The 26,350-nt window shown below is 36.9% G+C and overlaps 4 protein-coding genes across 13 annotated transcripts in view; 3 read left to right on the top strand and 1 right to left on the bottom strand.

The window, feature by feature from the left end:
• Positions 1-10,076, top strand: part of LOC113538341 (butyrophilin subfamily 1 member A1-like) — a 33,011-nt gene extending 22,935 nt beyond the window's left edge. For both annotated transcript variants that reach the window (XM_053233253.1, XM_034303250.2), the window contains 7 exons: positions 1,195-1,473; positions 1,704-1,805; positions 2,869-2,895; positions 3,834-3,860; positions 4,383-4,409; positions 4,646-4,672; positions 7,438-10,076. In XM_053233253.1, coding sequence (XP_053089228.1) covers positions 1,195-1,473; positions 1,704-1,805; positions 2,869-2,895; positions 3,834-3,860; positions 4,383-4,409; positions 4,646-4,672; positions 7,438-7,982 — 1,034 coding nt within the window. In that variant the 3' untranslated portion in view covers positions 7,983-10,076. The remainder of the gene's footprint in view (positions 1-1,194; positions 1,474-1,703; positions 1,806-2,868; positions 2,896-3,833; positions 3,861-4,382; positions 4,410-4,645; positions 4,673-7,437) is intronic.
• Positions 10,077-12,269: 2,193 nt separating this feature from the next.
• Positions 12,270-23,548, top strand: LOC113540311 (protein mono-ADP-ribosyltransferase PARP14). Its single transcript, XM_053233116.1, has 15 exons — positions 12,270-13,047; positions 13,249-13,382; positions 13,602-15,107; positions 15,231-15,464; positions 15,569-15,793; positions 16,322-16,379; positions 16,481-16,624; positions 16,725-16,784; positions 18,973-19,149; positions 20,267-20,449; positions 20,607-20,974; positions 21,163-21,400; positions 21,502-21,638; positions 21,818-21,995; positions 22,138-23,548. The coding sequence occupies exons 1-15, from the start codon at positions 12,876-12,878 to the stop codon at positions 22,422-22,424; spliced, it is 4,101 nt and encodes a 1,366-aa protein (XP_053089091.1). The 5' UTR covers positions 12,270-12,875; the 3' UTR covers positions 22,425-23,548.
• LOC113540370 (uncharacterized) overlaps positions 23,259-26,350 on the bottom strand; it is a 54,956-nt gene continuing 51,864 nt past the window's right edge. For all 9 annotated transcript variants that reach the window (XR_008301583.1, XM_053233117.1, XM_053233119.1 and 6 more), the window contains one exon: positions 23,259-24,700. The gene's annotated coding sequence lies outside the window, so the exon portion shown is untranslated. The remainder of the gene's footprint in view (positions 24,701-26,350) is intronic.
• LOC113540363 (C-X-C motif chemokine 10) lies at positions 24,211-26,260 on the top strand. Its single transcript, XM_026936816.3, has 4 exons — positions 24,211-24,325; positions 24,598-24,721; positions 24,890-24,967; positions 25,198-26,260. Exons 1-4 carry the CDS (start codon positions 24,265-24,267, stop codon positions 25,229-25,231), a joined length of 297 nt encoding a protein of 98 aa, XP_026792617.1. The 5' UTR covers positions 24,211-24,264; the 3' UTR covers positions 25,232-26,260.

Below are 26,350 nucleotides of genomic sequence, written 5' to 3'. Positions count from 1 at the left end.
GAGAGAGGTCAATGAAGCAGACTGGTAGACTGGTTCAGGCTGACAGAAAGGCTACAGTAGTTCAGTTAACCACTCTGTACTATTGTGGTGAGCAGAAAAGCATCTCAGAATGCACAACACGTCGAACCTGGAGACAGATGGGCTACAACAGCAGAAGACCATGTCGGGTTTCACTTCTGTCAGCCAAGAACAGGAAGCTGAGGCTGCAGTAGGCACAGGCTCATCAAAACTGGACAGTTGAAGACTGGAAAAACGTAGCCTGGTCTGATGAATCTCCATTTCTGCTGAGGCACACAGATGGCAGGGTCAGAATTTGGTGCCAACAGCATGAATCCATGGACCCAACCTGCCTTGTGTAAACAGTCCAGGCTGGTGGAGGTGGTATAATGGTGTGGGGAATGTTTTGTTAGCACACTTTAGGCCCATTAATACCAATCAGTCATCGGTTGGATGTCACAGCCTATATGAGTATTGTTATTGACTATGTGCATCCCTTCATGGCCACAATTTACTCATCTAGTAATGGCTACTTCCAGCACGAAATGCACCATGTCACAAAGCAAAAGTCGTCTCAAACTGGTTTCATGAACATGACAATGAGTTCAGTGTTCTTCAGTGGCCTTCCCAGTCACCAGATCTGAATCCAATAGAACACCTTTGGGATGTAGTAGAACGGGAGATTCTCAGCATGAAAGTGCACCTGAAAAATTTGCAGGAATTGTGTGATGCAATCATGTCAACATGGACCAGAATCTCAAAGGAATGTTTCCAACATCTTGTGGAATCCATGCCACCAAAAATGGAGGCTGTTTTGAGAGCAAAGAGAGGCCCTACCCAGTATTAGTATAGTGTTCGTAATAAAGTGCGTAGCAAGTGTGTGTGTGTGTGTTGTGTGTGTGTGCACGCATACATATATAATGTAAGGTTTTCTTTCTTTTTTTTTTTAAAGCAGTTAGGAACTCATTTCACATGCCACTTGTGCTGTCACTTTGTCTCTTGCTGCTTGCACACAAATCATGGCGCTGTGGTGTGTAAATTTTTTTTTGACCATGTAAAGACAGAACAGATTACATTTTAAAACTGAAAAGCGGCAAATAATAGCCTGTACTGAAAGGTTGCATTAGTCATGTTTTTATTTACTTTTTAAGGTTAAAAGTTTAATTTAAAACAATCATTTTTGTTTATTGATTATAGCTCAGGGAAGCCACCCGGTGATCACAATGGAGAGTTATGATAACTCAGGAGGGATTAATCTAGTGTGTGAGTCCAGAGGCTGGAAACCTGAACCTGAGGTTCTGTGGCTGGACAGAGAAGGAGCCGCTCTGCCTGCTGAAGCTACACAGATACACAGAGACACTGAGGGCTTCAGTGTGAAACGCCGCATCACTGTTTATGATTATAGCAACTCCAACAAGTTTTACTGCAGATTTCGACAAATTCGTCACATGATGGAGGCAGAAGTTATCATTAATAGTAAGTGTAAATAATTAAAAAAAACTCTTACACTTAGGTTTAGACTGACACATGAGCATGTGATGAACACATACAACTTTTTTGCATCAAAGGTTATTATTTTTATTAGTTTATTTTTATTTTATGTATTGGTTATTCTGCCACAATGCTCTGTGTTTTGTCTTGTACTTATCAATTAATTCTTGTAAAGCTAAAATATCAGTCATGTGGTAAATGTGATTTAATTTTAGGTAAAGTCTTTGATGCTTGGAAGTTTGCTGTTGGCATTTCAGTTCCAGCATGTCTTACTGCTTTAGGACTGATAGTAACTGCAGCTATTTTTTACAAGAAAGGTAATATGTAAATCATTTTCTCTAATAACATCACACACTTACTGTATATTATACTGCAGTTTATACCATAGCTTCAGTCCAAAGGTTCCCATCTCCTGTCCTGCAGATTTTAGAGTTTTCCTGCATTTACATGCTGACTTCAGCTCAGAAAGGGCTGTTAATTAGGTAATTAATTGGATCAGGTGTGTTAGAGCAGAGAAAACACTGATATGTGTAGAACAGCGAGTTCTCCAGGACCAGCATTAGAACCCGTTCTTTGGTCAATCATCCTTAGGAGCCTAGTTGGTCATGCTCTGTGAAGAGGATGATTTAATTCAGTCCTGTCTCACTGAGAGGTTATTTCATTAATGTAAGAACTAAGAAAATATGGAGCCTCACCCTGTACATCAGAACACTATTACAGGAAACATGAATGTCACGCTCCTTGTCTGAGTTTTTCACAAAAATTATAATTCTAGGAATAGTTCATTACATTGAAATCGTTACTACAGTAGAGTTAGCAACATCATCGGCAGACATGGCAACCAATACGTTTTCATGAAAAGAACTTTTGACTTTAATATGAAAGCTAGTCAGATGATGATGAAAAGGAAGAAGGGAAGCCAATTTCACTGGATGCACCTTTTATGGGAACGTACACATCAATGTGAGCCCAATGACCTGCAAGCTAGTCAGCTAACAGGAGCTATTTCTGTTAGAAGGGCAAAAATTAAATAAAATAAATAAATAAATTATAATAAAATATTTATAATTTATAATAAAATGTATAATATAATAAAATAAATAAAATATTTGGTCATATTGTGTCCAAAATGTTGATTGATTAATATTAATTTATTGTTCATAACTGTTTTATATGTGTTTAGAGACACCACATTTTACTGCCTGTAAAATGTATAGCAGAAAAGTAGATAGTTAATGGAAAACTTAAAATGAGGGAATTTGAAGGGTTTTATTCAACACATACAATTCTTTAATGGAAGATAATAACAAGTTATTAAACAGTATCTTTCCAAGAGTCTAAATACAATCTCTAATATTAACTTTTTTTCTCTCTTTTCAGTGCTGCCGAGACAGAGTGTGGAACGCGGTAATTACACATGAGATTGTAAAACTTTTAAGACTTTTTTTCAAATCCATTTAGAACTGTGAGTAGAAACATGACATATATATTTAGAAAGAATATCAGACTATGATTTACATTTCTCACTGCAAAAATTTCACATTAATATTCCAGAAACAAAATAAATGTATAATATACACTTTATGGCCAAAAGTATGTGGACACCTGACTATCACACTCGTATGTGATTTCTGAACATCCCGTTTCAGTCCTTAGTCCTTTTTTGCTGTTATAATAACCTCCACTCTTCTGGGAAGGCTTTCTGCTAGATTTTGGAGTGTGGCTGGTTCGATGCACATTTCATTAGGATTGCCCGTAATTGGTTTACTCTATTCCAATTGAGATGTATACATGAACATGTTTTATTCTGACTATCAGCCTGATTACTGGCTGCATGTAAACAAATGTTTTAATTTCCTGATAATTCAATAACATTATATACGTGGTGTGAGAGCCAATTAAAACTGCAACCTCCTGTCACTGTCAGAGTTCCACCATGTTCCAAACTCCTCTTTAGCCCCTAATTATACACTAAACACTGTACATTTATAAACAACACTAACTTTATAAAAACTAGTAATGTTTTGAACAGAGGAGAGACAGTAACAGGTTTAATAAAATTCAGTAGTTTTGACTAAATATCTGCAGCAACAGTGTACCGCTGACTGTTGATTTGTTTTTCTTTTGTTTTTTAAATGAAATACTGGTAAAGTAAAAGCAAAAGACTGAGAATGAGATATTTAGAAACACACTTTTAGATGGCAGTATTTTTATACTTTACAAATTGATTCATCTGGTTTGTACTTGCTTTGTAAATATTATTTAAATATTGGTTTTATGTATGTTTTGTTTATTCTAAATATATTTAGATTAACTAATATATTGCTTAATTACATGTTTCACAGAGTTTGCAGCGATGGAGAGGGTTGTAGGTAAGAACGATTTTACCTTTTTATCTTCAATACATCATTAAATCAGATGACTTTCACTCTGAACATAAAAAAACAACAGGAGCAGAGTCCCTGCTCTATTTATAGACTAGATTTGTGTCCACTAGAGGACACAAAATGCAGATGTAATACTCCAGTGTAATAGTAGTGAAGACACAAATAAATGCTGCATCACTACTAACTTCAACAAATATACAAATCAAATCCACTAAAATAACGTCAGGCTTCATAATAACGCCATTAAACAATGAATTAATTTGTATAATAATATTACTGACCTCATGCAGGTAAACAAAATATGTTAAACACCACATTTCTCCTGTCTGTAAAATGTAGTAGAAATCTAAAGTTAATTTTAAAAAGTGAACTTAAATGGTTTTACAACAAAACTCTTGAAGAAAATATAATTTCTATATAATTTTTTATATTTAAAAAAATATATTACACAGTATCCTACATAGCGTAAATATACAGTCTCTAATATTCACTTTTTCTCTTTTTCAGAGCCGCAGAGACGGAGGATAAAACACGGTAATTACACCTGAGTTTTTTTTTTTTTTAATAGAGAAATTAGATTTATATTTAGAAAGAGGATTATAAGATTTACATTTCTCACGGCTTATAATTTTAATATTCCACCAACAAAATCACTAAAAAAGAATGAGGATCTTATGAGGATTAGTAATCTATTGTTAGTTTTTTTTTTTTTTTAGTCTGACTGTATTTGGATAAACTAATATAAAATATTGCTTAATTCCATTTTTCAGTGTTAGCAGAGATGAAGAAGTTTGCAGGTAAGGAGGATTTCACCTGTTTATCTTTATTTTTTAATCTTCATTACAGTTAAATCAGGTGACTTTCACTCTGAACAGAAAAACAGCAACTGCATTTAATAACAGGAACAGAGTCTCTTCTCTTTTTATGAAACTATGCACACGCTCAAGTTCATCCTGCTCGCGTGTGTTTGGGGTCCTTCTGCTCATGCTCGGATTTTGAGTGTAAAAACGCTGCCAAAACTGCTTAACCAATCAGAATTCACTACGGGCTTCAGGCAATGAAATTGTTCCTATTTCTGTGGATTCTCGCTGGTCAGGGATAAGCGCAGTACCATAAATGTTCTGGTGAAGAAAGCCGGTAAAAGGAGCTTCAGTGTTAGTGACCTCAGGTACATTTATAAATTATTTTGGCCCTATCAAGGGGAAGAATAACTCATCTACTCAGTCAGCTTTGCAAGGATAGAGCTAATGTGCGTTAACATTGAGAGACTGATAATAAAGTACATGTGTGGTGTGGTTAGTTAACAAAATAACAAAAGTTCATCAGCAAAGCCAGTTGTGTTGTTAAATATGGCAAAGTTTTGTATGAGGAACACATTTATTATGAAACTGCTAAAGCAAATTTGTCATAAACTTAATGTCCTCTGAGGAGCATAAGGAGGTTTGAGAGAGAGAGAGGGATGAAGATGAGAGAGAGAGGGATGATGATGTGAGCGCTTGTGCACTTTTCAATCATAAAAACAGCCAATTTTGCATGAGCAGTGTGATTTTGAGTGAAAACCAGTGGCGAGGCCAGAAATTGAACAGAAGGTTTGAAAAGAAAACTCAAAGAGCTGACTGCAGAAAGTGGTCAATGAGTTGAAAGGCTCTTACTCGAGTTTTGTTCATCTGCCAGATCATCACAAATGCCAGTTGTTTATTGTAACACACACACACACACACACACACACAAACATGCTACAGCAGATAAAAAACACACATTTCAGGAGCTTTGCCAATCTATAGGCTAAACATAAACACAACAAAAGCACTGTTACAGAATGTGCTGATTCATGCTTAACATTACACATCAACTAAATCCAGCAGCTGAACACATCACACCTACAGAAAATCACAAAATCAAACACAACTGGTGGCAGAAAAATTAGCTGATAAAATTAGAGATGTTTATGCTGCTGTGTTTTACATGTGCTTTTGACATTAAAGCCAACTAGAATTTAATTTCAATGAAATAGCAGTTACAGTTATCCAGAATGCTTTTTGAGCAGCTTTCCAAATCAATAACAACACAACATTAACAAAACAATGGGTTGCCTTGCCTTTCAACAACATTTTAACATTAGCCTCCACAGGCTACAACAGGAAGTGAGAAACTGTGGAGACTCACCCTGTGGAGTGTCATAGTTACATTAGGTGTGTTTAACAGTTAGAGTTTGCAGGCCTGTCTATTCAAACCTAACTTTTTTTTTATTATTCAAACATAATGTTTCCTATAGACTGTGAGGTTAAATTGTGAGAGAACATCTGAACAACCAGTGAAATTAGGACAAAATACTGTTTCAACTTTAACATCCGGGTTACTCAGGGCTAGGCAAAAGCAATCGAGCCTGGAGCGTGTTGTACCGTTTTGCATCTCCTGTCATTAAATGCTTCCCCCTCTCGGGAGCGCGCGCCTGCATCACTATAGCAACAGAACAGTGAGAAGGCAATCACGGATTTGAATCAGATTAATAAAGAAATGTTGCCAATTTAGCGACTTTTCTTCACCGGAATTTTATCAGCGCTGTGGAAGTAACTTCTGCTTAATATGTAGTAAGTTCTGTTCCGCTGACTGACAGAAAATATGTAACTGAGATCAGCTTTACTGGACATTCGGCTATATATTTATATTAAAACAGTTTGTGAGCGCGGATTAGGGGAGAAAACAGTTATGAAGTGCCGACATTACGCAGAATGCAAATATGACGTCAAATGATGACGTCATTAATATGCTAATGGAGCATGACGTCATTTACCGACATTTAACTACTTTCCATTGAAAATAGTTGGCAACACTGATAAAGAAATGTGTCTTATGGGTAAACCTTTGAGTAAATCACTGTTCTTTACTCTTCACTGTGCAGCTTTATGATCTGATTGAATTCAGCTTCACTTGTAAAAATGAAAGATTATAAATGTTAGTAAAACATCGTGTGGAAATAATGTATTATTCTGAAAGAATGATTTGTTCCACCATGTATGTGGAAAAGTGATGAGTATAAAACTCTTTGCCTCTCAGAGGTGAATGTTGTTGTTGTGCTGGACAAAGAAGTCTAAGAGATTTATAATCATGCAGTTAGAAAAGAATTGAAAAATGCAGTTTGTCTCCATCATGGACTTTAGAGTCTCGTGTTCTCTTCCAAAAGCTAAAACTTACCAGATATTTATCACTAGAGACACTCGCTCAACTGATTTTGTCCATCAGGATCAAGTTTTTCCTCAAATGTTTTTCCTCTCATGTTCTGTGACTCTTTCTCTGTTTTTCCTGAAGAACAAAAATTACAAACACAAATAAATCACTAAAGTAAAGTTTCAGAAGGAAAACATTTTATATTTCTCATCTTTGACAGACTCCTACCATAAACTGTACAAGTTTTCTCTTTTTACAAGAGATCATTTAAAAATGTTTCATTATTTAATCTTCTACAAATCCTCTTATAAATCCTAATGAATATGATCCACTGGATGATGATTTAATCTTTTTTACCTGCGTACTCATATCACACACTGTGTGTTTCTCTCAGTGGATGTGACTCTGGATCCTGATACAGCTCATCCCAAACTCATCCTGTCTGCTGATGAAAAACAAGTGACGTGTGGAGACACAGAACAGGATCTCCCTGATACACCACAGAGATTTACTTCTTATTACAGTGTTGTGGGAAAGCAGAGTTTCTCCTCAGGGAGATTTTATTATGAGGTGCAGGTCAGAGGGAAAACTGACTGGACATTAGGAGTTGTGAGAGAGAACATTAACAGGAAGAGGATTACACTGACTCCTCAGACTGGATTCTGGACTGTGGACCTGTGGAATGAGAATCAGTATGAGGCTCTTGCTGATCCTGAAGTCCCCCTCACACTGAGAGAGAAGGTGGAGAAGGTGGGGGTGTTTGTGGATTATGAGGAGGGTCTGGTCTCCTTTTATGATGTGAAGTCCAGCTCTCATATCTACTCTTTCACTGCTCAGTCTTTCACTGAGAAACTCTATCCATTCTTCAATCCTTGGTACAATGTAGGAGGTAAAAATTCAGCACCACTGATCATCTCTCCTGTATTTAACACTGAATGAATTTTCACCTCACAGATTTAATCATCTATTAAATGGTGAGAATAAAAAGAAATATTTGACTTTTTTGGTGAATTTTAGAAATACATATTCCCTTTTAAAGTGCTGTACAGTTTATTTTAATACCTGGGGTTTATTTTTTAATTTTAATCCTACAGTCTGTTTTTTACACATTATGATTGTGGAACTTTGTCATTACAAATCAAATATTAATAAAGATCATTTACAGTTCACACTGAGTTTTACTGCAGAATTGAATCTGATCAATAAAATGGATTAAGTTCAGCTGCTGATGTCTGTGTAGATAACTGAACAAAACTGTTTCTCCTTCAGACTCCATCAAACACAAATACAATCAAATTCAGCTTTTATTTAGAAATAAAAATGTCAGGGTTATTCTGTTCTTTAAAAAAAGAAAAAGAAATGAAATGAATGAATAAGTGAATCTTCTACCTGCGCTGTTTTCCATCAGTAAATGTTCATATCGTAACTGAGAACAAATTACTTAAACGTAGGATGACAGAGGGAGCCTCATTAATATTCATGACGAAGCGCCACCTGATTGGTCAGTGACACGTTTCGGCTCTGACGTTTCATGTTGCTGCACGCGACCGTTTTGTGGCTGCTGTGAAAAGTCATGGTGAGGAGATTACACTGACTAGTGCAAGAACCAGGATTAACCACCCGGAAATACACCTTTTATTTTATTTTCTGTTTGAAAAGCCAGCTAGCTCTGCAGTAAAGTGACATTTTCCTTCTGCTTTCATCAATATTTCAGTCCCGCTGTGGTTTTATGGAGTAGGTTTGCCACACTGAAATGAAAATGAAAGAATAAAAATTACAAACAGGTATGAGGTGTGCTCCGTTATAACTCGCTATAATTCCCCCACACTGCCACTGCAGACTCCAGATAAAGAAATAATACGATAGTCATAAGACACGTTTCTTCATTAATCTGATTCAAATCCATGATTGCCTTCGCAGTGTTCTGTTGCTATAGTGATGCAGGCGCGCGCTCCCGAGAGGGGAAGCATTTAATGACAGGAGATGCAAAACGGTACAACACGCTCCAGGCTCGATTGCCTTTGCCTAGCCCTGAGTAACCCGGATGTTAAACTTGAGGTTTTCCGTGTTGAATTTTGCAGCCTGAATTTGATTGGTTAAATTTGAGCTCTGAAATTAGCAACCTGAATACAATCAGTGCAATATAAACAAATCAGTCATTTACAGATGCACTAATAAAAACATACAGGAAAGTCCCATGAAAAAATATTCTTAGAAAAGTTTTAAATCCGCTGTTTGAGCTCTTTGCAGCAAAACCGTTTCCCCATTTACTCACTATGGCTATAAAAGAGAGAGAGCGAGAGAGAGAGAGAGAGAGAGAGCGTGTGTGTGTGTGTGTGTGTGCGCGCGCGCGCCTGTCACCTCAGTTTTTAGTGAATGCTCTTAATACTTGAAAATTTACACTTTACACTTCAAATTTTCACTTTGTAAATATACAGAATTCTGATTTACAGTCTTGTTAATGCTGACATTCCTGTTATGGGAATAAAACTTACTGTCTCTGAAACAGCTGACTATTGTTATACCTTGTTACAACCCCAATTAGTCTAGGGGGTATGTGGGGAATAACACTTATTTGATTATTAAAATATGAGTGGTGTGTGGGTAATCACGGACCAGTAACCAGTAGTGCAAAACAACCCAAGTGATTTATTTATCAATATACAAGTAGTGAAGTGTGTAGTGTCGGGTGAGAGTGATTATATTTACAAACTATTTACAGTAAGACAGAAAAGGACACCAAAGAGGAAAAAGGGACGCGAGCGGCACCAAAGCAAAGAAATGAACAAAACAAAACAAGTCTACCTATTTAGCCCTCTAACCTAACTACAAACAAAGATAGAAAGTAAATCTTCAGCGTCCAGGACACTCTAACTACCTACACTATCTAGCCAAACCAAAAGTACAGAGGGTGGTGCTCGCTCCTAACCTAGTGTGTCTAATACAAATAAAACGGACCTCCTGCGTGCTGCACCATGTATGTCACGTGACGTACTTACCTGTCCCCTTTTCCCCAACACTAACAGAGTCACAACCAGGGTAACGAACAACAAATTAACTATACAAACAAGTGACTAGCACAAAGCGGGGAAACATGGAACAATTGACATACAAGGACAAACACAGTAAGGCAGCGTAACTTTACACAGAACAAACAGAGACACAACAGCGTTTTAGTTTTTACATAACCAGGACAACAACGACTTCTCTTGAGTGAATGGCAGCGGGTTTTAAATAGGCGGGGTCAGAGGTGGATTGGATGTCACGGCCGATGACATCAGCGGGGTTAATTGAGACAGACAGGAACGTTATCCAATGAGGCGACCGCTGCAGAGAGAGAGAGAGAGAGAGAGAGAGAGAGAGAGAGAGAGAGAGAGAGAGAAAAGGGGGAGAGAACAAAACACAAAAAAACACGCGGACATACCCCAGAACGTAACATACCTATTTTAATGAGTGTTATAACAGATCAAAATGTGACAACAGCATGTTAGTTTATAATAATTTCTGTCCAACTGAACAATTAGCCTCCATCCCACTGCTTTGCTGCAATTTACAGCATTTCAACTCAATCAGAACATCAGCAGTGCCTGTTTGTGTTTACATTACCTGTGAAATTTTATGAAAATTAGCTGAACACAATAAAATGTACAGATGATTTGACCAGGTTAGACCTGCATCTCTCCATAGACCTGCAGGTTTAATCTCGCCCATACCACTATAGAGGATGCACTGGTGTATCTCAGTAGTGATCAACCGTGGCTAATAAATCATCTCCTGCTTTTCTATATTTATTAATGTTCTCATATAAATAGCTTTGACATGAAACAGAGTTTTGCTTTATGAAAACTACACTGAAAAGCAATCACAGCATCAGGAAAGCCACTTTCTCTAAGTAAATAACTTTTAGTCTCACTACTAAGCACTAGGTTCATTAATATAATCACATTGATGAGGTTACCATGATACATCTCCATCACATCTCTATCATACCTTTGAAGCTTTATAATATGAGCATTAATATACTGTAAACATAATGGTGTATCAGTGTCTCGGTAGCTGATCTTCCTGATTTAGATTTTCAACATCTATAAAACTCTTTTTGCTGAATGTGAAGTGACAATTAATTATCTGGTGTAAATATGAACTTGGATGCTACAATATTAACTAATATTAATTAACAATATTAGCTAACCTACTGTATCATCTGTAATGTTACTGAGTTGCTATGGTTAGCTACCACGAATCAAAAATCATTAAATACTAAAATACATTTGGTGAACCACTTGTATGTGTACAGCAAAACCCAATATACTTAATATATAAAGTCCTCTGAAGCCATTCATTCAGTTATTACCAGTAATGTGAGGAGTGTAGCATGAGATATAACTTAGTTAAGAACATTGGTAATGTTAGTCTATCAGTGATCCTAATGTAAGACTATTGATACAGCACATTATTTAAGGCCAGGGGTGTGTGCTCATTTAGGAGGCAGTACATTTAAAGAAGCAAGGGTGTTAGGCTGCGTGCAAGAATCTCAGAGTCTGCTGACACTCGTATTGTTTGAATTCCAGCCTGTAAGGAGTCATCCCTCCCTCTCCCCTTCTCTGTTTTCATATTTTTAGTTTCAATTTAGTTTTTAATAGATATTTATTAATCAAATGTATTTTAATGTTCTATTTGAGCTTTTCTTTTATTAAATGCTATATCCATAACCTTTTACTGTTTTATATAATTGTGTTCTTTCGTAAAGCTCTTTGAGCTGCTTGTTGTATGAAGGGTACTGTATAAATAAAGATGATGGTGATGATGATGATGGTTGCTGTTGTTATTGTTATTTAAAAAAAAATGATAAAGCATCTACCCAAAGCAGCAAAGGAACCACACCTGGTTATTTTTTCCATTATTAATTTTTTCCTGATTTATTTTGTTATCCAAAGGTTTGATTAAAAAAAAAAAAAAGAAGAAGAATAGCTTTTTCTTTAAGTAAAGAATGGTAAGTGCAACAACTTCACTGGTAATGTACCCTTAGCTAGCAAATGTGATATTTAAAATAGCCTGCTCTCTTCTTGTCTCTGTGTCCGTGTGTGTGTGTGTGTGTGTGTGTGTGTGTGTGTATTTTCCTCTAGTATTCAGGGATGTGCCTGATTCTGTTCACATTGCCCTCATTGTTCATTTTAGCAGCCTGTTAGTTTGTAATTTCCACATTCCACATAATTTGATGAAAAGCACATTACTCTAAAAGCACATTAGTAGATTAGATTTTTGGTAAGATTTGTTAAGATGTATTATATTTAAGATTCATATTTAGGAATAAAAGCATTAAAACAACAGTATAACTGTAAATCTGACACATTTATTTTGCAGTAATATTTATTTTACACATTTGCCACATTTATTTTACAGTAATACTGCTCCCTCACCTGTAAAAAATGCAGTTCAATATGCCTTTACTGTGAACAAACATTACAGAAGAATGTTATAAATGTTAATGACAGCAACAGCCTGGCAGCTCACCTGGCAGTAATTACTGTAGAGATCCAAGATCATTGTTACAGTGCTACTGAAAGCTGAACTTTGCTCCCTGTAGGCTGCAGAAATAAAAACGGCTTCAGTCTCACAGAGAGATCAGCAGATCCGCAGATCGATCACAGCCAGAAAGACTTTTCTAACAAGTTCAAAAAGCGTCTCATTACAACAGAAGCTGCAGAAAAAGGGGCGGAGTAAAAAAGAAAGAGACTGAAAGTGAAAGTTGTCTCTGCTGCTGCATTACATCCGGATGCAAGTGAGAAACAAACAAGCGGTGGTCAAAAAGTTATAATATTTTCATTCAGTATGTCAGACTATCAGTATGCTGTGCTTTTCGAGGCAAACAACCTCTCAGATGGAGAAATGAAAAAGATTAGAAACTATTTTAAGATCAGGCGGCAGTCTGGAGGAGGAGAGTGTGGAGAAGTGGAAAAAGTGGAAGACAACACCTACAAGATAAGCTTCTCGGACAAAACAGGTCGGTGAATGATTATTAAAAAACAGACTTTATTATTATTATTATTATTATTATTATTATTATTATTATTATTACTACTACTACTACTACTACAAGACTTCTGCTCTAGTTCAATTTTGTATAAGGTATGCAAGAGTGTGTTTAAGAAAGTACTGTAAAATGTGATTATTATTATTATTATTATTATTATTATTATTATAGCACAGGACAGAGTATTAAGCAAAAGTGATCATGTAATCAATCTCCCTGGACGAGGAAATGTACACATCCTGATAAAACACCATGACATTAAAGAAGAGAAACAGCTTCTACCACATTCCACATCCGATCAACAAGTAGGTGCTGTGTCCTTAACACGCATATGGTGAAGAAAATAAGGAAATGCATACTCTGATTTATAGGAAATGCCAAATGTGTTCTCAGAAAATGTATATAAATGAAACTTTTAAAACTACTTGACACAGTATGGGCAATAAATGCTTTCTTAAAATATCTGTAGTCGCTCACAGAAATCATGGTATGATTTTTTAATTAATTCATTGTGTGTTTTACAGGCCACTGGGGACACACCTATGCAGAAAGTTTTTAAACTAGACCCATACTTACTGCACTATCTGAAAGACAATTCAAGAGCAAAGTCAGATTTGGAGGAACAGCTCTCCTCTTTGCTAAGCACCTTTAAGTTAGACATGGTCACTGAGGCAGTAGTGGTAATGAGGGATGCAGTCCAAACAGGTCAATATGATGTTGTCCAGCAGAAGTGGGAAGCAAAGGTGGATTTATTGTTCTCGGACCTACAGCATCGGTATGCCATCCATTTTGAGGTGGATCCTAAGAGGTTAGAGATTCTACAAAAAAACCCTTTCCTATTGTCACAAAACATTGGAATCTATGAAGAAAGTGGTTTATCTGTGATTGTTGGAGAAAATAAGGAAGTGGAGAGGTTTTTTAAAGTTATAGATGCTTTGCAGTTGCAGCAGCAAGCCCGTAAAAAAGAATGCCCCGTGTCTGAGACACAATATGAACTTGTGAAAGAGCAGTTTCAACAGGAGATAAAGTCAAAATTTTCAAAGATCGAGATTACACAGGAGCAACCTGGCTGTCTTGTCTTAAAGGGTCCTGAAGAACAAGTCCATTCAGCAGCAACAAAGCTTAAAGAGTTGCTGAATCAGATTCAAGAGAAAAGAATCCCACTGCCTCATCCCCTCAAAGCATTTTTGTCATCCAGTGGTGCTATTCAGATCTTTCAGACACGATTTCAGCAGAATCTCTGCAGTCCGGTCTTGCTTGAGGCCACAGGATCCAGCTCAGATTTGGTTCTGCTAAGTTTGTCCACAGGCGCACTTCAGGAAGCAGCAACTGCAATACAGAGAGACCTGTGTGTGGAGACGGTCCTGCTGGAGCAAGCTGAATCTGAGTCACCAGGAATAGATACTTTGAAGGAGGCTCTGAGTCCTGCATTACAACAGGCTAATCATGGAACTTCTAAAGTGGAACTTAGCTACGTGCCAGGGCCAGGGTCTGACCCCAGAATGAAGGCACAACTGGTGGGCTACAGCACTGAAGTCAATAAATTAAAAAATATTATACAGGAATTCAAGCAAAACTATGTGGAATACAGTGACACTGTGCCACTACCATTAGCAGAACTGGGGGATAATTTCTCTAAACTTCTGTCACTGCTAGGTGTGACAGCAACTGATGTAAATCTAATGGCTACATCCTCACCTGTAGCATGTGTCTACCTCTCAGGACCTCGCTGTAAAGTAATTGATATGAAGAAGAAACTGCTTTCATCATTTAGCCATCTTATATGTCAGAAGATTTCAGTGGATGGTCCTGGAGTCATGCAGTTCTTTCAAGAGGAAGGTCTAAACACACAAGAATTATTGCAGAGCTCCTGTCAGGTTCTAATATCCCTCAAAAACAATGTCCAAACAGGTGCTGCAACAGCCAGAAACACAGCCTTTACCAGTCTCCCTGCCATACCTGCTTCTGTGTCACTTCCAAGTTACTCTGTGGCCCTGGAAATTGTATTTGGAGGTCTTGAAGATCAGCAGGTAAAACTAATAAATAATTATTAAAAACCTAACAGGAAACATCATTTGTTTTTTACATTTTTATCTATTATAGTTTACACACACATAAGTATTAAAGTAACATTTGTGATTTCCTTGGAACAGGCTGATGTACTTGTTGCCCCCATGCTGAATACAAACTTGACCTCAACTAATGTTGGGAAATCCTTGCTAAATAAAGCAGGGCAGCAGTTTAAGAGTAATTTTGATGCTGCCAAAGGAAGATGCAGAATTACTCCTGGAGATGTGCTGGAGGTAGATGGGGCTCCATTAGGGTGCCACAAGGTCTTCTTTATTGAGTGTGTACCTTGGATTGGAAACACACACAGCAGTGAAAAGGTCAGAAGAATTAAAGAGTCTCAGTAGCTGTCACTTATAATGTTGTGGCAATTTGTGAGGCTTTAAGACACTGCATATAACACTTTTGTCAATTATTTTTATAGGCATTACGCTGTGGACTTCAACGAGCTCTGGCAATTTGTGAACAGCAGGCATGTAGCTCAGTCGCTTTTCCTGTAATTGGACCCGGCGTGGCACTGGCTGTACCCGTACAAAATGCCGCTAATATTCTGACAGGAGAGATTGGGACTTTTGGCCTAACTGGATCCATTAGTACTCTCAGGACCATACGAATTGTAATAATGCCTAATTATCCAGATTCTGAAGAGGTAAGAGAATATCATTTGTACATTTGTCAACTTCCTGTTCTTTCTTTGACACCAAAAAATATTAAGACATAAACCATTATTTGTCCACAAGTTTTCAAAAAAGCAAAATAATTTTTTTTTAAAGACTCATAATATTAACTAATTATCTCTAAGTATAATCTCTAATTATAACCCTGTATAGACTAGACTATAACCGTGTATAAAAAAAACACTACTTGCAGAACACTACTAATGAATTGAATATATAATATATTGAATTTAGAAGCAGAAAATCTTTCTCCTCTGGCACTATGGTTAATTTTTAAGCTAAATTTGCATAATCCAAGTGATAAATATTATAGCTATTGATATTGCTATGATTCTCTGCAAAACATATCATACATTTTAAACTTGATAGACAAAACTAAACAGGGAAGGCAATTACTAAGAACTACCACAAGGTGGCACTAACGTCACAACAATGATTTAAGAGGTTTTTTTTTTTTTTTTTTTTTTTTGTTTTTTTTTCACTCTCATTTTCACTATTAGATTTACCTGGCAGTCAATACTGGGTTAAATGCAATAATGGTGGATCATACAGGACAGGGTAAGTGTGATTTTTAAGTATCTCTTTCATTATTATAATGTTCCTGCATGTTTGACTACATTAATTGAACTATTTTAAGCATATTGCATTGGCTCCCACAGCTGCCTTTCAGTCTCTAAGCTCTGAAATTGATGAAATCACCATCCCAGTGGCCAGGTGTCAGCTCCATCTGATATTTGGAGACATCAGCAATGAGACTACAGATGTCATTGTAAACACCACAGACTTTACTGACTTACAAACAGGTGCTGTTTTATCCTAAACACCACATTCATCCATTTTGTTCTGTTCTTTTTCTATGAAAAGGGAGAAATCCTGTTTAATTAGGAAATATCTGGTTTTCAGATGTGTGCAATGACATCCTGACTATTGCTGGACCACAAGTCAAGGCTGCTCTAACAGGAGGTAAAAACGAAATATGAAACCTCTTTAAGCTGTTCTCTGGGACATAAAACAAGTAACAAAAAAAATCAGTTCACAGAATCAGTGAGCAAAGTGTGCAAATTTGCCTTGTAGCTTACAACAGCAATTCAAGTTCAAGATGAAGATCAGTGTTGACTATGTCTGAGGTAATAAAATTAATATAATAAAGATAAATAATATTGATAAAGGGCAGTGAAACATGTAAACACTGGAAAATAGGGCAAACAGTCATTTGCTCTTGTGCCAATACTTATTTTCAGTGGGTGTGAAGTCGTTTCTAAGTAGTAAGTAGATGTACGTAGTTTGAAAGCATGATGGTAGAAGCTGTTTCTTAGTCTTGTGGTTAGGGCTCTGTACCCCCTAGTATTGTTTCCCAGATATCAGAGACTGTGGCTGCAGTGTGTATAGTCCGAGCTGATGCTGTTGGCTTTCTTCAATCAACTATTATTGTAGATGTCCTGTGTGGAGGGGAACGCAGCTCTGGTAATGAAGTGGTCAGTTTTCACCTCCCTTTGTAGAGCTTTGTAGTCAACAGTGGTGCTGTAATAAATTTTAATACTGCTGGTCAGCATATACTAGTTGGTTTGAAGCTAGGGGCTGGAGGTCAGATTGTTGTTTTTTTTCAGCTTCTTTAGAAAGTGGAGGTTTTGACCACCTATGTCTTGTTGGTCAGGTGTGATGTGTTAACTTTTTGAGTTTAAATCACCTATATAGAATTTAAAGCTGCCTATGGCTGGACCACACTACAAGATTTATACAATCCTAACCAATGTTGAACATGTGAGAGACAAGACTTGCAGATTATGGCCTTGAATCAGAATAGACAGTCTACTTAAGAAAAGACATTGTCACAAAGCAGTTTTACAGAAATCTGCATGTAGATTTATATTTAGATCCCTAATGAGCAAGCCAGAGGCAACGGGGGCAAGGACAAATTCCCTGTGAGGACACGAGGAAGAAACTTTGAGAAGAACCAGACCCAAAAGGAAACCCATACTCTTCTGGGTGATACGCCTGATAGTTGGATTATAAATCATTACTCCTCTACAACTGTAAAGGAAAACAGACTAAATACATTGAAAGGATGTTCAGTATGAGAATATTGTGAATAGGAGGGAATGAGCACAGGCCAGTCTTTATGATTACAGCAGCAGTTCTTTGGGACAAAAAGTCAACAGTAAGTGATCAGTATCCAGGTGAGATTATCTACCGAAGTAAGGATGAGACATGTTTTTGGGAAGTACAATCTTTAGGGTATTCCACTGGTTTTGTTGAGGGAGAGATTGTTGTCAGTGCACCACTTTGTGTTAAGTTTCACCTTCTCTCTGTATGCTTCCCACTACAGCTGTGTTGTCAAAAAAAAAAACTCAATAATGGTCAAGTGTAGACCATGAGTCATGCCTGGCAATATAATCGTGGTGTTGATCAGTCAAGATAGAATACAGCCATGTGATCACCTAACCTAACAGCCTGAGATCTTCAGGCAAATCAATCCAGAGTGTTTTATTAATTCTCTACACTTAAATTACACTAAATGAGATAGTGTTATGTCTAGTTAGGAAGAGGAAATGATTGCTGAGGCAGCTGGGCCAGGGACAGAATGAAAATATTGGTTTAAAAAAAAAAAAAAAACAACTAGCTGGTTGGCACACACTCTCAGCACACATCCAGGAATGTGAATGAGTCAAGCAGCTTAGTGATTGTATAATCATCAGTAGATATAGTGAGTGCAGTAAGGGCTAAGGTGTCACTGTCAGAGTTGTTGATAAAATAAGCTCCAATGTTCAGGCTTTAGGTGTTTTTGGGAGTCTTGATGCCACCCTTCAGATTGTGTCTGGCTGCTTTCTGTGCTTCTGTGATTGAAAGCAGACTTCTGTGCCCATTTCCTTATGTAAATAGTGACACCTCTTGCATCTACCAGCGAGCATGTGGTTGTTACAGGTTTGATCTCCTGGTCTGTAAAATCAAATCAGTCATGAAACCTTGATTCAGCTCCTTCTGGCCTAATGCACCATCTTCACTGTAGTTTTCACATGCTGCAGGGGCTGCTGGTGTGTCTATAAGAGTGAGCAGTACAGTTCAGTATGTTTGAGTACTTTTTCCTGAACAAGTGCAGATAAAATGAGGCAAAATCTTTCCCTCTTCACATACTTTTTCCCTCTAATTCTAGTGCAGGTAAAGAAAGGAGAAATCTTTATCACTCAGCCTGGAGAATTCCCCTGCAAGGCGATTATGCATGTGTGTGGAGAAAAGGATACAGATGTTATTAAAAAACTGGCACGAGATATCCTGCTCAAATGTGAGCACAGTGGCTACCAGTCAGTGGCCATTCCTGCTATTTGTGCTGGTCAGTATTTATGTATATAAATCTTCATAAAGGAAATTTATTAAAAAATAAACAAAACTGGAATATCACATTTACACAAGTCTTGAGACACATTGCTAGAACACAAAAATCAATTCAGGTACCGTACATCCCATTTCCATTGATTTCCATCATCCATGAGTTTTTTTTTCTTACCAATAAAGTACTGTTATTAAAATTCACCTGTGGTAAATTCAGCTGATTTCCAATCAAAAAAAAAAAAAAAACTATGAGGTCAGAGGAATTGTCCATAAACAGAGACAAGATTTTATTTAGGAAATGATCTAGGGAAGGGTACAGAAAAATGCAGCTTAATAGGTCATAAACAAAACAGTATTCCATAGTTCTTATAAGAAAGAAGTGCACAACCATCAAGAGTCTACACAGTGATGAATTTCAAGATCATAATGGCCTGAATGCCAAGCATTATATTTGGAGAAAAACAGGCACTGCTCATCAGTTGGCCAGTTCCATTCGCTTAGTCAGGCTTGGTGGTGGAAACATCATACTGTGGGATTATTCAGCAGCGGAGCCTTGGAGGCTTGTCTGGATCAAAGGGAAAGATGAATAGATCAAAGTACAGATACCTGCTTAATGGAAGAGTCGTCAGGACTTGAGATTGCTGACTATGACAACAGTCACCCAACACACACATCCAGTACAATGTTGGGGTGGGTTTGGGACATGTCTGTAAATGAACAAACCTAATCAAACCTGTCTGGAGAGACATGAAAATAGAGATACAATGACATCTCCAGTCCAACTCGACAGGTTCTGCAGAAAGGAATGGGAGAAAATCTATGGTGTATTAAGCATGTAGCATCATAAACAAGACAATTTAATGCTGTAATCCTTGCCAAGACATAGTACTGAGTAAAGGTCTGAATACTTATGTAAATGTGATTTCAGTATTTTTATTATACAATATTTATATGTATATTTTAGCTCTTACAGCCTCAGAAACACTTTGTAGCAAAATTGAATAATTAGATTGAATAATTACAAATTTGTTGCAAAAATTAAACGAGTGCATAGACAAGCACAATTTATAACAATTGGTGAAAATTGCTGAAATAACTAAACCCTGTGGGCTGTGTAGGTAAAGGAGGGTTAGATGCCCGTCTGGTGGCCCAGGCTATTCTCCAGGGTGTGAAGGATGCTACAATACAAACTAACCTCAACAATGTTAAAAGAATTCACGTTGTTTTGATGAAAATCCATGTTTTTTTGGAGTTCAAAGCAATGGCACAGCAGATCTTTGGCAGATTTACCCAGATGACAGGTGAGAAAAATACTTATCTGTTGCTACAACTCCTACATCAATTATCATAAGATTAAAATTGAGAGTAAACATGACAGTGTCCAATGAACAAATGCACAGAAAGAACTGCAAGTTGACTGCCTTTGTCTGATCATTGTTTTTCTTTTGTCTTTACCAGCTCCTTTGCTGTTCACACCTCTCAGACCTGCTCCATCTTCTTTGACCCTAGACCTTAGCTCTCTTGTTCAGTCTCTTCCAGACCAGCATGTCACAGCTGAATTTCTTGTAGTGGGGTTAAATGGTGATAATGTCTCAAGGGCCTGTCGAGAGCTTCATCAAGCATATAAAAGCCACTGCTCTTCTCATTTTGTTTCACAAGAGGAACTTAAACACTTCACTCCAGCTGAGGTGGATGATATTATCAGTAATGTGACTTCTCTGGGTATTCGGATAAGCCAACGTGGCCCTGATGGGTTGGAAGTTAGTGGACTGACAAAAGGGGTAAATGTGTTCACACAACTAATACGAGAGGCTCTTGTCAGGCAGGTATGTAGTAGATTTGAGTGGAATAGTGTAAGAAAAATATATTTCCTTTATTTGTGGCTCTGTTTATGTATCAGGCATGAAGTAAGCTCAGAAGGGCACAATGTTATTCAAGTGATGTTCAGTTTGCTCAGTCTGTGGAAGGCCTGATAACTGTAAACATGTAAACATGCAGCATTCTGTTATTGTAGGTTAGAGAGAAAGAACAGGATGCAGTTTTTTCCCGTGTCAGCTGGTGTATTTTGGGATTAAGAGGAACCTGGGAGAGGTTACCTAAAGAGGCTCATCATCAGCTGGAAAACAAGAATGTTGGTGGAGGGATACTGGATGCAAAAACACAAAAATGGACAGTAAATCTTACAAAGATGAAGGCCACAGCAATTGGATCTACAGTTGTGGCAAAGATCAAACGACTGGAGAACTTATCAGGTGCAAGGCCACGCAATTTTTAAATAATGAATCAAACTAGAAAAATTTAACCCCCTTGATCTGATTAAATTTATTCATATTGGTTTATTTCTGTGCCTCAGGTTTTGATTTTCCACTTTACTGGGACAGCATGACCACAGGGGAGGTTCTAAAGGTGGTTCCTCTGCACTCCAGCTCTGCTGAGTACAAAAAAGTGAAAAGTGACTTCAAGAGAACAGTCGCAAAAGCAGTTGTCAAGGTGTTCTGCAGTGTAAAGGATTGAACTAATAGGAATGTAGTAGTAAAAACATTAGAGAGAGAGAGAGAGAGAGAGAGAGAGAAAGAGAGAAAAGGGGGGATGTTGATACATTACAAAATGTATACCAGCAGTAAGCTGTCAGTAAAAACAAGTCTTATACATCAAAAATTTTTTCACAGATTGAACGCATTCAAAATGTGAATCTGCGCCGGGCCTACGAAGTTCATAAGAAAGAGCTGCAGAATAAGAATGGGACAGTTGGGGCAGGAGAGAGAGTCCTATACCACGGGACCACAGCTGATGCCTGCGCTTCTATACAGCGCAGTAACTTTAACCGCAGATTTGCTGGACAAAACGGTAATGGTTAATTGAGTGCTTGACTAAAATTCATCACTCATTTATATGGTTTCAAACTTTTTCAACTTAAATTAATGGACTAAAATTTAATTTTCCAAAATTAACTTGATTGAGATATTTTGTTTGTTTTTTTCCTGTGCAGGAACCATGTATGGACTCGGGACATACTTTGCTGTGAATGCCAGCTACTCGGCCAATCCCACGTACTCTGCACCTTCCACAGATGGGACACAGCTCATGTTTGTGACACTTGTACTAACGGGTCATTACACCCAGGGAAAAGGTGACATGGTGGTTCCCCCTCCTCGCTCATCACAGGATCCTAATGACAGATTTGACAGTGTGGTCAACAACATGCAGACACCCAGTATGTTTGTGGTGTTTCATGACTGCCAGGCCTACCCAGACTACCTCATCACATTCAAATGAGGGCACAGCTGTAGCTCCTGGCTAGATTCAGTATAAACTCCAGTGTTTTTAACAAAAGACCTAATCACCAGGAATATGCCAGGTTTAAAAAGTAACCCTATAGAGCATATTTTTCTACTATCAGCTGGGCTAAGAGTGGTCCTTGGGATTAACAGTAGGCCTGTCTGTGCTGACTGAAGTGCTTAATGCGGACTATATTGCTTCAGGAGATCAACAGGATATCCCACAGCTAAACAATTCAGACGTTTAAACATCATATTCTGCAGCAAAGCTAAGACTAAATCTTTACACACACACAAGCCTAATCCTGAAATGAAACATTATTAGATTAGGTGCATTTGTCACCATGTGTCTGTGTCCCCATAATTTGTCCATTACCTTCAGACTGTTTAAATGGACATGATAAACCCCCATCATTTTGATTTCACTTAGCATCAACAGAGCAATGCAGGAGTTAATATTAAACTTCTTGGGCCAAATATTAAATAATTAATTTTCTTAATCAGTGGAAAGCAATCTGTTATGAATTACATATTAAATGGGTGTGTTATTTCACAAAGGTCATATATGTATACTTCTTATTTCTGTTTATGACACTAGGAAGAAGTACCTAAGACTGCAGTGATTGCTACAGTACCTACCAAAAATGATTCCCATGGCAATTCTGTAGGGCAAACTGTGTCTCTCAATACGCATCAAAAAGTTATTTGATGTAATATTTCACCCATTTTCATTGGAGCTGCCCCCATATTTCTCAATTCTATAACTACAAGATATGTATTGATATTGTACTGTATGTAGGCATAAAAAATTATAGCAAGTTCAGACAAGAGCTGAGAGTGTTTCACTGAAGTAGGTTTCAGTGTGTTCAGCCAACAATTTATTTGTGTTTATTCACCGGTAAAACCTTCAAAGCCTATATGGAATTATTATCATATCATATCATATTATGCAATTATCACATTATCATGCATTGTACATTTTACTAGGGTCATAATTATAAATACAGTTTCACATTAGGACAGTAAAAACAATCTTTAGTTGCCAATATTTAGTTGTTGGAGGTTTTTGTTCCTTATGTATACACAAGATTAATAAATGTAAGAGTTTTCTCTGTGATATAATTTGTTCACTTTATTTTTTTACATACAAAAAATACAAGATAAATAATCTGAATAGGTTATATGCTAACGGACAACATTGTGAATTAGTCACAAATATTGCATTGGTAAGAGTCTGAGAGAAAATGGTGGGTTTGTGCAGCATTATTGGATCTCACTGATTTTGGAATCTGATTCAAACCATTATGTTTACTAGCCACCCTGATCTTTTCCTCTCTCCCTCACTACTCAGAAAGTTTACATTTTAAGAGGTATTTTCACTTTCATGTGCATCCACTCACCTCCCAGCATTCCCAGATGAACAATAACGTGTGTATTTGGTTTGTGACTTCCTGAGTTTGATAACGTAATAACATGTCAAGAAGCCAGCGCTCCAAGCCTTTCTCTTACTCCTTATGACTTATGCATTACTCAGTCAGTAAAAAGCTTTATATTTCCAAACATTACTTTCTAACTAAAATTTAATGTTACAGAAAAATGGTTGTATATCAGTAAAGGAAGTAGCATATTACGTAAATAATTCACTTCACTTCACTTCAAATAGTGATCACTTCGCTGGAAGAGCACTGAATTTCATGGGGAGAATGTCTGTTATGCAATCTTTCATTTTCATTGGAAGCCGAAGGACTATAAAAGGGCCCTAAGCTCAGTTTCTTAGCTGAGAACTCTGCAGCACTTGACACAAGTGGTCTCCTGAATTTCTTTAATTAAAAAAAATAATGAAGTCTTCAGCTCTAGCTATCACTGTTTTAACCTGTGCTCTCTTGGCAATGACAGAAGGTAAGTACATTTTGTTGAATATTTACTTTTCTTTATAGAGTTGGCTATATTACTGGTTTCTTAAGAAGCTATATCAATTCATGCTTTTAGGTGTATTTCATTAAAGAGGCAACTTGCACACAGGAAGTTACTAAGAACATCTTGCTCATGAGTGCAATAAAATAAATTGTTCTTTTCCAAGAATTTTTTTAGGCATTAAAAAAAAAAAACCAAGACTATTCATATTTTCATCAGAGAAGTTGTGCACTGATCACATTTCTCTTCCTCTGCAGGAGTTCCGGCCCTGTATCACCGATGTCAGTGTACAGACACAGTGGCAAAGGAAATCTCTGATCATAGAATTGTGAAGCTGGAGATTTTTCAACCTGGTCCTCACTGCAAAGATATAGAAGTAATGTAAGTATAAATGAAATGATTATAAAAACTTTGTGCAGTTAATTTTTTGTAACATTTTGCAATAATATCTGCAAAAAAATATATGTAGTTGTAACAGGTCAATCTGATTTAGGCCTAGACTCAGCCATTTTCACAGATGTTTAAAATAACAATGTCTTGTACTTGCAGTGCTACACTGAAATTCCGGAAGGAAATTAAATTGTGCCTCAACCCCAACGACAAGTGGGTGCAGAACGCCCTCAAAAGGTAAGTTTCACATTTACAAGTTTTCCTGTCATATTACTCTCACCTATACACATGAATGTGTCACTAGAACTCATTAGTAATTTTAAGACCACACGGTATTGTATTTTATGTAGATTGATAGGACTGACTTTAATCTGATTTGGTTCTCAATAATGTAGCCTAACTGTTTTAAACTGTCAGTCATCAACTAACATTAACATTAACATTAACATCTTTCTTCCTCCCTGCAGAAGGAACCTGGACCATGGAATGCTACTGCAATGAAGATGGTTGAAAGAGAAGAAAAGAAAGAAGAACTGAAGAAACGTCTCTTAGCACCTCAGTCTTTCTTCACTCAACATATTATTAATTAAGATCTAGTAGTATTTTTATACATTTTCTGTATCTAATAAAACCAACAAACTTATATTTTTAATTACAACGATTTATGAACATTTCACTAATATTACTAATAAAGTATTTTTAAAAAAATTCTATACTGTGTATGTTATTCATAGATTCATAGTCATGCTTTAGTTGCTTCGTCAGTGACTCAGATGGCTCTAAATAACTGGATCAGACAGTAGTATAAACAGTGAATATCTCTGTAAGACATGCAACCCCTCCTGTAGAAGTAAAGTGATCTGACATTGTCAATTAAATTAAATTAAGCCTATAAATATATCTTAATTTTTTTTGTCACAGGTTGTTCTCTTTGTTAATCTGGTTGTCTTCAATTCTAATAATTAATACTAAGAAAACACACATTCAAGCATGAGCAAATATTCTATACGGACTCATAAATTAGCATCTGACTGGATTGTTAACTATATTGGTTAAAAATAACAGAACCATCCAGTATGGTCTTGGCAACCTAATATTATTGCATCAATCAATCAATCACTCACTCAATCAGTGGTGGTGGTATAGTGGATTGCTTAGCCACCTCACAGCTCAGGATCCTGGGTTTGATCCTGAGCTCAGGTTACTATCTACACAGAGTTTTGCATGATCTCCCTGTATTTGTGTAGGTTTCTTTGGGGAAAGATAAATGAAAAACTGAAAGAATGAATGAATGAATGAAAACAAATAATAAATTAATGAATAATCTGCATCTTTATTTATGAAGCATTTTTTTTTATTTTGAGTTCAAAATCTCACAGTGCCTTATATATAAATTGTTACAAGGTGAAAAGAAAGTCTTTATGCTAGAACACATAAATTAAACAGTCTCTAACTAATTTATGATAAATCTATGATCATTACAAATGAAGGTAAAAGAACTACATTCCTAGAATTGTATAGTTCAGTGTTCTTACTTTTACTGTTCTACACAGAACCTTTACGATTGTATAAGTAGAACAAATTGAGCAGTAACATTTTTTGTATTGAACGTTGTCGTGG

This window comes from Pangasianodon hypophthalmus, chromosome 4 (assembly GCF_027358585.1).
Source record: "Pangasianodon hypophthalmus isolate fPanHyp1 chromosome 4, fPanHyp1.pri, whole genome shotgun sequence".
NCBI lineage: Eukaryota > Metazoa > Chordata > Actinopteri > Siluriformes > Pangasiidae > Pangasianodon > Pangasianodon hypophthalmus.
This window is presented reverse-complemented; position numbering and strand designations above follow the sequence as displayed.

Coding starts and splice junctions, on each gene's coding strand:
- LOC113540311 (XM_053233116.1), top strand. CDS start 12,876: ATGTCAGACTATCAGTATGCTGTGCTTTTCGAGGCAAACAACCTCTCA. Junction 15,794..16,321: donor ATTATCCAGATTCTGAAGAG/GTAAGAGAATAT, acceptor TTTCACTATTAG/ATTTACCTGGCAGTCAATAC. Junction 20,975..21,162: donor GAGAGGCTCTTGTCAGGCAG/GTATGTAGTAGA, acceptor CTGTTATTGTAG/GTTAGAGAGAAAGAACAGGA.
- LOC113540363 (XM_026936816.3), top strand. CDS start 24,265: ATGAAGTCTTCAGCTCTAGCTATCACTGTTTTAACCTGTGCTCTCTTG. Junction 24,722..24,889: donor TGCAAAGATATAGAAGTAAT/GTAAGTATAAAT, acceptor TTGTACTTGCAG/TGCTACACTGAAATTCCGGA. Junction 24,968..25,197: donor GTGCAGAACGCCCTCAAAAG/GTAAGTTTCACA, acceptor TCCTCCCTGCAG/AAGGAACCTGGACCATGGAA.